Source organism: Megascapheus bottae, chromosome 19 (assembly GCF_031878675.1).
Source record: "Megascapheus bottae isolate mThoBot1 chromosome 19, mThoBot2.hap1, whole genome shotgun sequence".
Classification (NCBI taxonomy): Eukaryota; Metazoa; Chordata; class Mammalia; order Rodentia; family Geomyidae; genus Megascapheus; species Megascapheus bottae.
Genome location: NC_143527.1, coordinates 39,462,315 through 39,479,416, shown reverse-complemented (window position 1 = coordinate 39,479,416; position 17,102 = coordinate 39,462,315). Strand labels below are relative to the sequence as shown.

Below are 17,102 nucleotides of genomic sequence, written 5' to 3'. Positions count from 1 at the left end.
TCATTATCATGAAGTATCTCAAGTAGACTGCTTTATGAAATGACTCATTTTGGCTTCTAGAGGTGCAAAGTCTACGAACTTTATCTACTGTTGTCCTTCTGAGAAGGTTCCAAGACAGCTCAGAGCACAACACATGACAAGAGATAGGAAACATGTGCAAGGTCATCTGGTCTCTTCTTATAAAGCCACCAGGATTCAATCATCAGGGCTCCTCTTAATGGCTTTACCTAATCACTTCCCGGAGGCTGGACCTCTAAATACCATAACTGGATTATACTTCCACCCCGTTAATGCCTCACAAGGGGTGACCTTTCAGCATATGAAGCCTTGGGATACACAAAGTACATCTGAACCATATCACACACCAATAATCATTAACAGGTAAATAAATAAATCTAAGTGTATTCATTACTAAAGAAAAGGAATGAACAATGGTTACATGGAACATGTAAAAATGACTAGATTTTGAAAGAATCCATGCAAAAAAAAAATACAAGCCAGGTGGGGTAGCATATATCTCTAGCAGTAATTGGGGAGGCTGAGGCAGGAAGATTAAGTCTAGAGCTTAAGGGTTGCATGGTTAATGTAGTAGAAACCCAATTTCAAAGCAAAGCACACCCAAAATGTTATTTATGCAAAGTTCTAGAAAACAACATGATTATGAAGTAGCAAAAGTAGCTTAGCACTTACTTATGGATGAGATGAGGAAAGTTTGCAAAAGGGCAGAAAGCTTATTCAAAAGCAGTCTCTTAGCTTGATGGTAATGGTATATGAATGTCAAAATTTATGAAAACTTTGTTTTTGAGTTTATATTAATATCATATATAAAGAATGTAGTTTGGCTCAGTAGGCTTGGAGAGAGGTGAAGAACCTATATTTCTTCAACTATGCAGCTCAAACTGGCTTCAAACTTTTGTTCCTCTTGTCTCAGCCTCCTGAATAGTGGGATGACAGCTACTGCTGCCACCCCGGGCTATACAATCAGTTCTAGAAGACTAAAGATGACAGTACTGCTACTTTCCACACTAGGTTTTGAGTAGAAAAGGTCTTGAGTCTCTTGCCATGGCATTGAAATACATTATCGCTACATGTAGCTGGTACCATTTTGAACTTGCAGAGAAGACACTCTCTAGTTAAGGATGCTCTACTGAGCTGAGTGCTAGTGGCTCATGCCTGCAATCCTAACTCGTCAGAAGACTGAGATGTGTGAGGATTGCACGTCAAAGCCAACTCTGGTAGCAAAGTTTGTGAAACTCATCTCCAATTAACCACTAGAAAACTGGAAATGGCACTGTAGCTTAAAGTGGTAGAGTGTTGGCTTTGAGTAAAGGAGCTCAGGGACAGTGCCCAGCCCTGAGTTCAAGCCCCAGGACTGACAAAAATACAAACAAAAAAACCCCCACAGGAATGCTCTACTGGATGTCAGAAGCTGAAACTGAATATCCTGGTAACAATTTATTTATCATAACTGTTACCTTTGTTCATCCCACTCTTACAGTGTGAGGGCCCTTGTTTCATAGATCTATACTGCCTACATTAAAACAAAAATTATATCATGTTCATTCTGCCTTACATGAGAAAAGTTCTGAAAACCAGAAAGTTAAAACACCAATTCAGTTGAAAGATGAGTTTCCTAACAAATAAGATGCTTAAAAATCTCACATTTTGGTTTGACTTCATTATCCCAAATACTTTTCATGGCTCTTGTGGTTGAATTCAGGATCCTGTACTGCAAGTTCTACTGTTGTTTCTACCACTATTGGGTGTGACCTGAGATAAATCAGAACCTCTCTAGGAGTGAATTTTCATCTCTGAAATGAGGGATTTGAGCTAGAGTATTTTGGGCACATAGTCTCGTTGCCATTGTTCAATTCTTCCTGTTTCCATGCATGAACAGTCATGGTCCCATGTGTAAGTGAGCATGGATGTTTTGTATGTTGTGGCCACATTCGAGTTTGTTAACTTACAGTTCAGGGCACACTACTGACAATTTTATTATCTCAAGTCTCAAGTTAAACAAGGAAATCAGGGAAAAAAAAAGGAAAAAGCCACTTTTCACTGATGTAATTTTATTAACTATAGATAAATATAAAACAACTGTTGTTTACACATATAAAAACAATAGCACAAAGCTGGGCACCAGTAGCTCATGTTTGTAATCCTAACTGCCAGGAGGCTGAGATCTGAGGACTGAAGTTTGAAGGCAGCTTGGGTAGGAAAAATCCGTGAGTCTCTTATAGCCAATGAACTCAGAAAAAGCAGGAAGTGGAGCTGTGGCTCAAGTGGTAGAGTGCTAGCATTGAGTAAAAGAAGCTCAGGGACAGGCCCTGAGTTCAAACTCCACGACCAAGGAACCCCAAGCCCCAACATGTTAACATGCTATTTCAGGTTATCCCTATTTTCATCGGATAAACTAGAGACTCTTAAAGGACAGGAAATTCAACATCCTATCTTCATTCATCAGAAGCCTTAAGAAGTGTCGCATTCTTTTTATACTTTTCTGTAATCTCTCTAATATTTTCCAGGAGATCTTCAGACATGCATTCTTCATACTCCCGATCAGCTTTAGCAATCTGTTCCTCCAGATGTTTCTAGTGGAAACAATCAACAATTATTAATGCAAAAACAGGAATTTTGTTTAAAGTGTGAAATGTACAAAGAGTAAGAGCTACAAGCTAAAAACACAAATAAAGCTGGGTGCTGGTAGCTCATGTCTGTAATCCTTGCTACTCAGGGCATTTTTTCCTGTTTATAAAACAGTGAAATTATTTAATAACATATTTTCCCAAATATGTCCTAATCATTATGCGAACTGTATTGCTTTACTGGAACCTAGTTTTCACTTTCACATTTACTAAGTGATAAGGAATGCAGTATACTGACATTTTTCTCACCTGGTGTTTTAAGGCTCACACATATTAATGAAGACAGCTGGCGTTTACCCATATACTATTATATAGTACTCTAAAATGACTGTTAGTGTTTATTTACCTATTTTTACTATTCATAGATTTTGCTGACCTCTCCCCAGGAATGGCATGCTGCGTTATAACATTCCTAGGCTTTATTTTTTCTTATTAATCAGTTGGGCAAGAATGGGTTTGAATTCAAGACCTTGTACCTGGTAGGCAAGTGCTCTATTTTAAGTCAAGCCCCCAGCTCCCTATGTCTGTCTGTCTCTGACTCTGTCACACACACGCACGCACGCACGCACGCACGCACGCACGCACATACACTGAACTTAATTCCATTTACATTGTTTCTTTTGGTGTGTGGAAAGTTTAAACTTCGTGTGTGTGCCAGTAACAGGACTTGAACTCAGGGCCTAGGTGCTAGAACTTGGCTTTTTTTTTTTTTTTTTTCCTTTTTTCTCCTCAAGGCTAACACTTTTACCATTTGAGCCAAAGTTCTATTTTTGGTGGGTAATTGAAGAGTCTCATGGACTTTCCTACCCAGGCTAGCTTTGAACAATGATTGTCAAGATCTTAGTCTCCTGAGTTGCTAGGACTACAGACATGAGTCACTGGTACCTGACTTCTGCCTTATTTGTGAGGTGGCGTCTTTTCTGTGCCTGGCCCAGTCTAGTCTGTTATCCTCTGGAGATGACAAGCATCCACCACCTTGCTCAGCCACATGCCTTCTCTTATAGCTAGAATAACAGGCATGAGTTAATAATATTGAGCAAGAAGGACTCTTGTGAACTCTTATGCCCTTGTCAGCCTCAAACCTAGATCCTTTGAACTCTACCTTTCAGGTGGCTAGGATTAGCAGCTTGAGCTACCATGGCTGGTGCCTCAGAGCTCTTTACATTTTTTATTTGTCAAACGAGGTCTCAGTTTTTCCAGGTCAGCCTAGACTGTAATCCTATTTATGCTTTAAACGTAGCTGGGGAGACAGAAACACAACCCCATGTCCAGCTTTTAATGCAGGAATGGGGGGGGTGTCTCATCAACATTTTGTATAAGATGATCTAGAACCCTGATCTTCCCCATCTCAGCCTCCTGAGAAGCAAAGTTTATAGATGTGAGCTACCACATCCAATTCAAGAGCAGTTTGTCTTAAGCCATTCTTTTTTTTCATATATTTTTAATTGTAATTAATAGAAGGGTTACATGATATTTGCCAGATAGATGGTGCATTAATTCCCATACATTGATACCCTTTCACATGTCTTGATCCCCATTTGTCTTAAGCCATTCGTAACCAGAAATTATCATCTAGGAATTTGATAGTTTAGCAATTTATCTTAAGTTTATAAGGCTCAGATTGGAGGAATAGCTTAATTGTTGACCTTTCCCCCCCCTTATGATACTAGGATTGATTGAACTCAAGGATGTATACATAGTAGCCAACACTTTACAATTAAACTGCACTTTCAGCCTACTGATGAACTTTCAAGCAAAGTGAAGAGTCACTGGGGATAGAGTAAATTAACTTCAGACTTTATCCTATGTCTATATGAAATTATAGAAATGAAAATCCCTTGTTGTGATATTTATGCAAACTAAACAATATTCTATAAATATTATTATTATGATTTTTTTTCCCCAGTCCTGGGCTTGGGCTCAGGGCCTGAGCACTGTCCTTGGACTTTCTCAAGGCTTAGCACTCTACCACTTGAGCCTCAGCACCACTTCCAGCTTTTTTCAATGTATGTGGTACCGAGGAATTGAACCTGAGTCTTTGTGCATGCTAGGCAAGCACTCTACCACTAGGCCAAACTCCTGGCCCCTATAAATACTATTTTATAAAATGTTATTCTCTATCTGCTCATCAGACCACTAGCCAGAATTCTCATAAAAATCATTGTGTGTATGTTTGTGCTGGCCCTGTGGCTTAAGGCTGAGGGCTTGGGTGCTGTCCCTGAGCCTTTTTGCTCAAGGCTACCACTCTACTATATGTGTCACAGCTCCATCTCCCGCTATTTGGTGGTTAACTAGAGATAAAAATCTGATGGACTCTTGTTTGTGCTGGCTTTGAACTGTGATCCTCAGATTTCAACCTCCTGAGTAGCTATAATTACAGGTGTGAGCCATGGGTGTCCAGTTGGCTGATAAATTTTTACTATAATAGTTTTAATAAAATTTTATCAAGTCGTTCTTAGAATGCAAAAAACAAACAAAAAAACCCTTCACACTTACTTCTACAGACCCTACATGTGTGGCAACCATCTCTAAAAGATGTTGTAAGTTATTTCCTACTTTACGTCTTTCTTCAGTTGTGGTCTGCACAACTAGTTGGTATCTGCAGAAGAAAAAAAACCCTTGTTTAAGAAGTCTGTAACTATATTAATAAATCAGTCAGCTCACTTCCTATCCCCCCCCCACCCCTTTTTTGCCAGTCCTGGAACTTTTTTTTTTTTTTTCCAGTCCTGGAGCTTAAACTCAGGGCCTGAGCACTTCCTTGGGGTTTCTCAAGGCTAGTGCTCTGCCACTTGAGCCACAGCCCCACTTCCAGCTTTTTCTGTGTATGTGGTACTGAGGAATCGACCCAGGGCTTCCTGTATGGTGGGCAAGCACTCTTCCACTAGGCCACATTCCTAGCCCCTCACTTTCTACTTCTATAGTCAACAAAACCAAGCTGTGATTGGTTTAAGTGCTGTTTGCTACACAGAGTCCAGTTACTAATCATTAAAACTAAAAGCATTTAAAAATATTCCTTGTAAGCAATTAAACAAAATAGTAAGCATCAAAACCTCATGATTCTTGGATTAACACATCCCTCCTTTCCTCCCTCCCTCCCTATTTCCCAGCCCCACCTGGCAATGTACCTGGGGGGACTGATTCCGGGGGTGGGGGGACTGATTCCGGGGGTGGCCAGACTATGATCCTATTTGTGTGTCCTATTTTGCTGGGAAATAGATGTATGATGTTGTGCCCAGCCAGTATAGTTATTTGAATGGACTTACACTTTTGTGTGGTTCTCAGGGTTAAAAACCATTCATTAACTAGGCCTAAAGTAAATGATTCCTATGTAGGCAATAAATTGAACAGCAGCAGGATACATCCCAGTTTTAAGTTGTTTGCTTAAGTTCTAGTCACTACTCTATTTCCAAAATAGGTCCAAAAGAGAAATTAAGGGGGAAAACAGTCCTAACTTATGAAAGTTCTAAATAGGTGAACTTACTCCCGCTGAACAGCATCTAACTCATTCATAGCTTCACTGAGTCCCTCATTAATAGCACTCTCCAGCAGGTGCTTGTGTTTCTTCAAGGACTCAAGCTCATTAGCACATTTTTCATCCTCTTCCTCTGCTTCCTGTCAGGATAAAGACATGGTTATATTTCTCTATTTCTTTGATATTTATATCCACATACTCAAAGTAGATTAAAAATTAAGTAAAGCTCTTAGGGAAACATCAGGCAGCATCATTTGTATCTTCAGGATATTTACTGTCTTACAAATGCAGGAGACTTTAGGGTGCTCTACTGGGAATTTTGTATTAACAACACAAATGTGGCCTGTACACATTTGTACACGTAGCATATCTTTAAGTGTAACTCACAAAAAATTTTGATAATCTCTCCCAACTACCCTTTGGCAATACTGGGGATTGAACTCAGGGTTTGGGCTTGCTAGGTAAGTGCTTTATTATTTGGTCCATATCCGTAGTCCAAATTTTGATACCTTGATTAAAAATTTTCCATGAGCATTAATTAGCTACGCCTTTATTTTATGGTAGTATTAATTTTTTTTTTTTTTTTTTTTTTTTTTTTTGCCAGTCCTGGGCTTGAGCTCAGGGCCTGAGCACTGTCCTTGGACTTTCTCAAGGCTAGAGCTCTACCACTTGAGCCTGAGCACCACTTCCGGCTTTTTTCTATGTATGTGGTACCAAGGAATCGAACCCGGGTCTTCATGCATGCTAGGCAAGCACTTTAACCACTAGGCCAAACTCCCGGCCCTGGTAGTATTAATTGTATACCAGCAAAGTATATATTCTAAATTCAATTTCTTGGTTTCTGAAGGTGTGGTTAGTAGCTTAAGTATCACAAAATTTCCATTTAGTATTGCAGAGAATAACCCAAACACTGTCGTAGAGAATATGTGCCAAAATAAAAATGGGGTTGAAAGATGAGACTCAATTGGTAACAGGGCCTATATAGCAAGTTGCAAAGTTGGAGGTTAAAAAAAGTAGAGGAGGTCACAAAAAGGAAAGAAAAAAAGGAGAAAAGATGACACATTTCACAGGCTTTTTATTGGTTGAGATGGGGTTTCAAACAGTTTTTGCTTGAACTGCTCTTGAAACACTATCTTCCCCTGGTCAGTCTCTTTAGTAGCTGGGTTACAAGTGTGAGCCTCTGTAGCTGGCTTTGCTTGCTTGCTTTCTCTTTCTTTCTTTCTTTTTTTTTTTTTTTTTTGTGGGTCATGGGGCTTGAACTTTGGGCCTGGGCACTTTCCCTGAGTTCTTCAGCTCAAGGTGACCACCCTATCCCTTGCGCCACAGCATCACTTCTGGTTTTTTGGTGGTTAACTGGAGGTAAGAGTCTCACAGACTTTAGTACCCAGGCTGGCTTTGAGCCTTAATCCTCAGATCTCAGTCTCCAGAGTAGCTAAGATTACAGATGTGAGCCACCATGCCTGGCTGCTTTCTTTTTTGTGAAATAGTCAATGGTTATAGACTACCTGAACAAATTAAGAATGTTCTCACCTTAACTTTTTGTTGATAAAGATCATCAAGCTTTTGAACTTCTTCTTTGAGAGTCCTCACACTTCTTTTGGTTTCTGTTTTCATTGTATTCAACTTGGGAATTAAATATTGGTGAGACATTAAATAAATTTTGACAAGTTATTCAACTATCCTGTGATGTGCTTATCATATACAAAAGAAAGGCTGAATTAATTATACTTAATAGTAAGATACTTGCATATACTTCTCATTTAATCACAAAAAATCCCTTCCACAGGGCACTCATTTCCTCCTTCATAAGTAAGAAGATTGGAAAGAATGCCATTTGCATAGTCTCATACAAGTAGCACTCGAAGTTAGATGTTCTAACTGATGACACTTTATAAAGGTAAATAGACTATCTCTGAAGTGATTAACAGTGTTTGTTTCACCATAATCAGATGCAATAAGAAACGGGCACACAAGTAACCATAATTTGCCTCAAGATTTGTTAAAATCATGTTTCCCCATCTCAGAGCAGCTTTCATATCTGCTTTACTAAAGGTGCAATTATTTAAAACATTTTTCTTATAAAAATACATTGGAACTGCAGTAAATTGGAGAAAAGTTTTAAAGAAAGTATAAAGGCCAATCATTTTGCACTCCCAAATCAATAATTTCATTACTGTTTTTCACACTTCTTTCAATATTTTTCATTCATTCACTCAAAGGGCCTGAATCTGTTTATAACTCAAGATACTGTGATTACATCAATGATTGTTATGTTTTATTACTGACAAAGCCACCAGATATATTTTCATCACTTCTGGCTTCTAAGCAAGCAAGATATTTGTTAGATCTTTCTTCAGTCAGTTGCATGATGGAGAACATTCATTTTCTTCCTAATGAACAGGAGTCGCTTGGCTGTTTACTGGATTCTATGCCTACCTATTTCTTCATGGACCCCAGTCAAATATGTCAGTCTCTTTTATTCCAAATTATTTAACTTTACCTTCTTTCCTTATTTATTTTATTTTGCTATGAGGTTAGCAATCATCCTGCCTCAGTCTCTGAAGTGATGGGATTACAGGCATTCACCACCATGCCCAGCTTGCCCTCTGTTTCTTAAAAAACCAAACTTCTTCCCTGACAAACAAATCAAATCACCCCTCCTTTATCTTCCTTCTTTTCTTCTAGTGTTCTAAATCCTTTCCTCAGATACAAGCACTGATTGTGCAAGTTGATGTAGTCAAGGAAGCGTAGTTTATTCATCATTACATCTCCTCTTCAAATGGGAAAGATTTGCGGCTTGCAAATGTCACTAGCAACCAAAGTACTCCTCCCCAGTCTCCTGAATTTAGGACCTAGGGAATGTTAAAGATAGGCTCTACTGTATTCAGGCCCTCCTGTCATGTCTTAATTGTTAAAGCCAATGAACACCTTTCACGTTTACTATTACATTTAAGAAACATTTGTGGGTGTTATTTTCCCTCTAAAACCACTTCTTGGATTTCTAAAACCATGCAGTCTCCTCTGATTTCTTCTTGAAATCTTGAGACTCCTTTTAATGATCTGGTAGGCCTCCTTGTGCTTGTTTTTTCCCCCTCCCCAATCCTGGGGCTTGACCTCAGAGCCTGAGCACTGTCCTGGGGCTTTCTCAAGGCTACAGCTCTACCACTTGTGCAAAAGCACTACTTTTGGCTTTTCTATGTATGTGGTACCAAGGAATCGAACCCACGTCCTTGTGCATGTTAGGGAAGCACTCTTATTACTAGGCCAAACTCCTGGGCCTATATATTCAACAGTTTCTCTTTCACATTTTATTAAACATTAATTCCTTAGCAACTAGACACTGCAAACATGTTTAACTTTAGGTTTAACTTTACCTTTGCTTTAAACTACTTTGTTTTATTACTTACTTGTTCTAATGTATCCTCCAAACCCATTTTTTTATTGAGAGCTTTATTAATTTCTTCTTCATTTTCGTTCAGGAATTCCTTTAGAGGTACCTATAACGTACACAGAAATGCAGATGACATACATTTAATTACAAAATTTGTCTACTAAGCAGGTATCCTCACAGTGATACAAGTCAGTTTGGAAAATAAATGCAAAGAAGGACATTTAAAAAACATGATATGATATTTACAATACACGGCACACTTCTACTGCCAAGAAGGAAAAGAAAGAGCTTCAGTGTTTCATTTCTTTGTTTAGTCCTGAGTAATAGAGAAATAGACATACTGAAGTATGGATGCTTAGAGATACCAATAGTATAATTTACTTACGTAAACTTGAGCCCTGTATTTAACAAGACAGTTGGCACCAGCTTCAGGATTAAATTTAATTTCAAAGTCATAACCTCTGGAATTCTCAGCACCTTTAGGGATAAGTTTTAATTTTCTGGCCAATTTGTGATACTCTGATAACTGTGTTTCAATCTGGTAAGGAGAAAGTACAAAAGATATGTTAAAAATAAAACAGGCCCATTCTATGTTATTTTCAGTTGGCATTTATATAAAATTTTGTTTATTTGGTCTTCTATGCACAGTCTAATTGTAAATATTAAATCCCTGTTCACAGCAATGATTTTAAGAACATATCTAGAATTGAGAAAAATTCAAAGAATCCAAAAAAATCATTATAGTGTAACAATGACTGTCCTGTATTTAGTGCATTTTCTGCTCTTCCCTTCTTTTTTTTTTCAGTTGGTGTGGGGCTTGAACTCTGGGTCTGAGCACTGTCCCTGAGGTCTTCAGGTCAAGGCTACCATCCTACCCCTTGAGACACAGCACCCCTTCCAGTTTTCTGGTGGGTAATTGGAGACTTTAGTGCCTGGGCTGGTTTTGAACTGAGATCCTCAGATCTCAGCCTCTTGAGTAGCTAGGATTATAGGCATGAGCTACTGGACCTGGCTAGGTTTTACAACTACATTTACCAATAAAAATTTTACCCTAAAACTTAGTCCTGGAGTTTTCCAATCTGTTTTGTTGTTGTTGTTGTTGTTGAGGAAGTGTTAAAAAAATGACCTCTAAACTCATGATTCCCTTTTTTGGTACATGAGCTTGAATTCATGGGTCATGCATTCTTAGCTTTTTGTGTTCAAGTAAAGTACTCTACCACTTGAACTACACCACTATTTCTGGCTTTTTGATGATTAATTGGAGATAAGTCTTAAGCCTTTGTCTGCCTGGGTTGGTTTCAAACCATTATCCTTAGCTCTCTTAGATATCTACCTGTTAGTATAATAGACAAGAGCTGTTTCTCTCTTTCATTCATTTTTCTTGAGACATTACTATGTAGTCTAGGAAGGCCTTTTGAGTGCAGGTATTACAGGTATACACCTCTATGTTCCTCTTTAGAACTATTAACTAAGTGCCAGATAAGTATTTTTCTTTTTCTTTTAGAGCTCTGGTGCTAAGAATGAAACCCAGAGCTCTGTGCATGCACAGCAAGTGCTCTACCATTGAGCTATATTCCTAATCCTATATTCCTTTCCTATTTAATAGGCTACATTTAAAAATTTGAGTGAGGGGTATATATAAATTAAGGTACTTGTAGAGAATATCTGTAAAACTAAGAATAAACTTCAGTTGTCTGGAAACACATATGGTTAAAAAGTGTGCTTTATCAACATCGCTGGCTAAAATGTTAAAGTACTATGTATAAATAAAAGTACATTTAATAATTTTTTTTCTCAAAATTTCACAGAAATTCAAGGCCCTGCATTTTGCTAAGCAGACACTGCACCAGATGAGGCACTCTGTTAGCCATACATTTTCTTTATTTGGTGATCCTAGGGCTTGAACTCAGGGCTTGGGTGTTGTTCCTGAGCTTCTCTGTGGTCAAGGCTAGTGCTTTACACTTGAGACAGAATCACTTCTGCCATTTTCTGAGTAGTTTATTGCAGATCAGAGTCTCATAGATTTTCCTGCCTGGGCTGGCTTCGAACAGTAATCCTGAGCTCTCAGCTTTCTGAGCAGCTAGGCTCACAGTTGCGAGTCACTAGCACATAGCTAACCATTCGTTATTTTTGAGGTGGTATATGACAGGACTTGGACTGTGATTTCGTATTTGTGCTTCCCTACATATCTGGGATGATAGGCATAAATCACTGTGGCAGCAATTGATTGGGATAGATTCTTGTGAATATTTGTCCAGGCTATCCTTAAACTTGATTTTCCAATCTCCATCTCCCACGTAGCTATGAGTAAAGGTTTGAACCACTGCACCTGGCTGCTTTCATTCTTAAAGTGAGTGCTACTACTGCTTGGTCAACTGCTGAAGCCAGATAAGGACTGTTTCTCTTTTCTCCTGTCTCATTTATTGTACTACGAAGTAGTTAAGAATCCCCTTTGCTCATAGAATCATTAACAATACATACTTAAATCCAGCTCATAGTTTCCCACTAGATTACTACCAGTGAACATTCTATGTGACTGTTCCATTTCTTTCCAACGTTTTTCACATTGTCAAATACCATCTTTGTGAAATGTGGGATTGGTTCATAAATTTTAGAAGTTTTCACAATAATGAAAACTTGTAGGGCTGGGGGTTTGGCCTAGTGATAGAGTGCAGTGTCTCCTGGTCTTTTGTGGCCAGGCTGGCTTTGAACCGTGATTCTCAGATCTCAGCCCCCTGAGTAGCTAGGATTACATGTGTGAGCCACCGTGCCATGCTCTAGGCTGCATATTCTAAGCTTTCCCATATAATCCTTGTTTTTCTTTATCCCCACCTGTCCTTTTCCCCTTGCCATGCTAACTCTACCTGTGTTTTCCAATTTAGTTCCATATTTTATCTCCTTGAGGAAGCTTTTTCCAAAAATGTATCCATTTCTGCATACTATCTTCACTAAACCTGAGTCTGGTATACTAGCTGTATGTAAATATCTATGATATCTGCATGGTAGAAGAGGATACAAACAAAGTGGAAGTTTCTTGACAGGAAAGTCTGTCTGGTTAATCTATGTCTCCTGTGTGCTCAGTATGCTACCTAGCACACGGTGGACATGTCAAAAATGTCTGAGTATTGAAGAGATGTAAGAGGAGAACGCCATTTCAGAAAAAAGAGATGGGGTTCATAAAAATTACTTTTAGTTTATTGTTATAAATTGTAGTCTATATTTTGTTTGAGAAAAACTGGATTATTACCAAATTGGCATAAAGGGATAAGTGTGTTTTAGTTATGCTATATGCTGTTTATGTTTATTTAGCCTGGTAAGTGAAATAAAAAAATTACTGTACACATTGAATTCTTGGTTAGCTTTGCTGCACTGCTCTTCTCGAAATGGTATGACTTACTGTCTCTTTGCCCCTGGCATATTTTAGCTCTTCATTCCACAATTGCTGTTGTTCAGCCTCTAACTCTTTGGTCAATTTATTAATGGTCTGCTGCAATTCATTTTTTTCATGATTTATTCTCTCAATGTCGGCAACTGAGTACTTCTGGTTATCCACAATATTCTGTAGTCGAGCATTTTCTTGCTTTATTGTTTCACATTCTAGTTCTATAACAGAAAAAAAAAGATTTTATTTTCTCCCATTTCTACAAAGAAACTAATATCATTATTTAATAACACTAATGTCAACAACATGTTTTTGAGGTGGGGAAGAATCCTGCTTGATGCTATTTTGCTAATAACATTCCTGAAGACAATACTTATCTATTATAAGCTTACTATGGTTTTCAGAAAACAACATGAAAATTAAAAAGTGATCCCCATTTGCACTGATTACAATTAAGAATCAGAAAGGATAAGCTGGGTGCTGGTGGCTCACACCTGTATTCCTAGCTACTCAGGATACTGAGATCTGAGAATCACAGTTCAAAGCCAACCTGGACAGGAAAGTCAGTGAGACTCATCTCCAATTAACAACCAGAACCCAGGAAGTGGTGCTGTGACCCAAAGTAGAATGCTAGCATGGAGCAAACAATTCAAGGATGGTGCCCAGGCCCTGAATTCAAGCTCCACAATTGTCCATAAAAGAAAAAAAAAAAAAGAAAAAAAATAAGAAGGAAAAAAAGGGAGTTTATTAATATTCATTTTATTTAAGTGCTTTTAAATATCCATGTATGGTTCTCTAAGCAATTCAGAATTATAGTTTTCTGTAACATAAAAAAATACTAAAATAAACCAGTTTTAATTTTTTTTTTTTTTTTTGCCAGTCCTGGGCTTGGGCTCAGGGCATGAGCACCATTCTTGGGTTTTCTCAAGGCTAGAGCTCTACCACTTGAGCCACAGCACCACTTCTGGCTTTTTTTCTATGTATGTGGTACCGAGGAATAGAACCCAGGTCTTCGTGCATGCTAGGCAAGCACTCTACCACTAAGGCCAAGCTCCCAGCCCAGTTTTAATTTTTATTAACCAATTTTTAAGGGAATTACATTGATTAGTGTCTTGCTGTATCTATCAAATATGTTTTCCAATTCATGGCTCGTTTAGAATATGGTAACACTTTTATAGTAGTTGGGATAAATGAATGAGGATGACCAGTTGGGTAAAGAGAATAATCCTGATTGCCAAGAAGATCATTATGTCTGATTTGGCATAAGCTAATTCCAGTACAGAAATGGGAAAGCTCCATATCTGAGCTGAAAATACAGTTAAGAGATTATAAATTCAAACCCCCAATCCCAAAGCATGCAGAAAGAAAACAAAAGAAGACAAAAGAAAAAAGCTGATTTAAGCAAAAAGTTTGCATAAGTTTACTTATATATCTGCACAAAAAATGCATAGCATATACCAATAGTTAAATTCTATCTTATTAAATCTTGGCTAAAATGACTTTAAGTAATCAAGAAATTCACAATACTCAGAATCAAAATATTCTGGGTTAACAGTTATAAGTATTATTCTCTACTCAGTTTGCATCAAATTATTTATAAGAATAAACAGGAAGGGCTGGGAGCACAGCCTAGTGGTAGAGTGCTTGTCTAGCATGTATGAAGCCCTAGTTCGATTCCCTGGTACCACATACTCAGAGAAAGCCGGAAGCAGTGCTGTAGCTCAAGTGGCAGAGCACTACCCTTGAGCAAGTGTGTCCAAGGATAGTGCTCAGGCCTTGAGTTCAAGCCTCAGGACTGGCAAAAAAAAAAAAGAAGTAAAGAGCTACAGGTAATGTGACTATGAATGAAAAAAAAAAAAAAGAATAAACAGGAAGCAGGCTGGGATGTAGCTCAGTGGCAAAGCACTTGCCTAGGAAGTACAACGCCCTGGGTTCCCAGTACCAAAAAAGACAAAGAAAAAAAAAATAAAGAATAAACAGGAAGCATGTCTAGGGGCTGGGAATGTAGCTAAGTGGTAGAGTGCCTGCCTATATGCAGAAAGCCCCGGGTTGGATTCCTTAGTACCATATAAACAGAGAAAGCTGCGAGTGGCATTGTGGCTCAAGTAGTGAGTGCAAGACTTGAGTGAAAAGCAGCTCAGGGACGGTGCCTAGGCCCTGAGTTTAAGCTCCAGGATTGGCAAAAAAACAACACAAAACAAAACAACAAAAAAAGTTTTTTCAGATGTGATTAAGAATGCTGATAGAAGATAACCTTGGACTATTTAAATGGGTCCTAAATGTTGTCCTAAGTGTCCCTGTAAGGTAGATGCAGAGGGAAATTTTATTTATTTTTGGATTATATATGTTTTAAATTCTATTTTATTGTAAAGCTGATGTACAGAGGGGTTAGTTACATAACTATGATAATGAGTACATTTCTTGTCAAACATCTGTACCCTGTCCCTCAGAACAAAATTTTAAATCCATGGAAAGGGGAGGCCAGTCCTGCATAGTGGTACACACGCTTAATCCAAATACTTGGGAGGCAGAGGCAGCAGGGCCAGTCTAGGCTAGATGGCAAGTGAGATGGAGGGAGGGATAGGAAGAGGGAAAAAGGGAGATATAGAGACATGGAGACAGACAGACAGACAGACAGACAGACAGACAGACAGACAGACACACACACACACACACACACACACACACACAGAAGTCAGTGTGAAGATGGAGGCAGAGATAGGCGCAATGTGAAATGCTATCAGGCACCAGAAACTGAAAGAGGCAAAGAAAAGATTTCTTCTGCATCCCTGGGAGAATCTAGGATCTTGGACTTAAAGAAGCTGTAACTAAGAGAAATAACTTTTATTTTCTGAGCCACCATGTTGTGATGATTTGCTATAGTAGCCTCAGAAAACTAATACAGAAGGCAGCGAAATTTATTTGGTGGCCTGCCACAGAAATTCATCATGGAAGGAAAAAAGATATGGATAACAGTTATTAGTTTATGAGACAAACCCACAAGCATCCACATGTCAGTCTGAGTGACTGCTTTGTAGCAGTAGGTGCTTACCCATGCTAGCAATTTCTTCATTAAGACCACTTAACTTCTGGTCCAGAATGGCTGAGTGAGATTCCAAGTTAGACATATATGCCTGATATTTTTGAACATCTGCTTGTAAGGAAGCTTTCAGTTTCCTCAATGACTCTAGACGATTCTTAAGAGAAAAGTGCATCAATTTATTCACATCAATAATCCTTCCACATTCTATTTTAAAAGCAATAATTATTCAGTTATCTTTGAAAATGGAAACTTAGCAGTTTCTTTTCATGTTCAGAACTCAAACAGCTAAAAAAGTATACTGTATTATTATCCAGTTTAGGAAGTAGACTTTCAAAATCAGTGTGGAAAGAAAACAAAACAAAAAAAGCAAGGGCCATAAAAAAATATTTAACTTAAATATTTGTATTTTTGCTTAGGTTGTAGAAAATACTTGGTAGATAACATATTTATATAAGCTAATATATTACCATTCCTTTTCCAAATAACTCAAAAATTCAGGGCCTTCTTGGTTGAGAAAACAGTTTTCCCTGGAGGCACAGACCTTGGGGAACTTGGTCTGAAGATACTTTTGGTCTTATGTAAATAGGTGGAAACCTTTCATCATATTCTGAGTGTCATTAGTCACAAACTGAGGGGCCACAAGGGAAAACAGAGCTCTATAGATACCAAACATGTTTTCACTGGGAGTTCTATCTTGGCAAAAAAAAATAATAACTTTTAAGAAGCTTAATTCGTCAGACTACTTAAAAATTTTTAATAAAGACAAGTAGCATTCTCTAAGTAAATCCAAGGGTCTTAAGAGCTGATAAGTTAGTATATGAGTAAATTTACTATTTACTAATGTAAATGTAAAATGTATTTACTATTTACAAATGGTAAATACTGTTAAGTACATTTACTATTTACTACATAAGTATATATACCGGTTCCTTTTCTCGTTCTTGTTCCAATCTTGCAATCTGTTCATTCAATGCTTTGTTTTTCCCTGCTAATGATTCCAACTTGGAAGCATCTACATTATATAAATTCTCTGGAGACAAAACCCAAAAATTTCATTAGGTATTAGCTTACAACATTCTTCTCTACATTTTCATCATTGCTCGTTCTCTGAATTCCTTCTGATCTCTATTCAAAATACTATTCTATATAAATAACAAATTCTTCCCTTC

General features: G+C 38.0%; 1 protein-coding gene across 1 annotated transcript in view; it reads right to left on the bottom strand.

Moving 5' to 3' along the window:
* Positions 1 to 2,052: 2,052 nt before the first annotated feature.
* Ndc80 (NDC80 kinetochore complex component) overlaps positions 2,053 to 17,102 on the bottom strand; it is a 29,917-nt gene continuing 14,867 nt past the window's right edge. The window contains exons 9-17 of the mRNA XM_090353376.1: positions 16,857 to 16,963; positions 15,943 to 16,087; positions 12,906 to 13,111; positions 9,894 to 10,046; positions 9,525 to 9,614; positions 7,648 to 7,740; positions 6,127 to 6,257; positions 5,142 to 5,244; positions 2,053 to 2,591 (exon numbers count right to left, since the gene is read on the bottom strand). Of these exons, the coding sequence (XP_090209502.1) occupies positions 2,454 to 2,591; positions 5,142 to 5,244; positions 6,127 to 6,257; positions 7,648 to 7,740; positions 9,525 to 9,614; positions 9,894 to 10,046; positions 12,906 to 13,111; positions 15,943 to 16,087; positions 16,857 to 16,963 (1,166 nt within the window). The 3' untranslated portion in view covers positions 2,053 to 2,453. The remainder of the gene's footprint in view (positions 2,592 to 5,141; positions 5,245 to 6,126; positions 6,258 to 7,647; positions 7,741 to 9,524; positions 9,615 to 9,893; positions 10,047 to 12,905; positions 13,112 to 15,942; positions 16,088 to 16,856; positions 16,964 to 17,102) is intronic.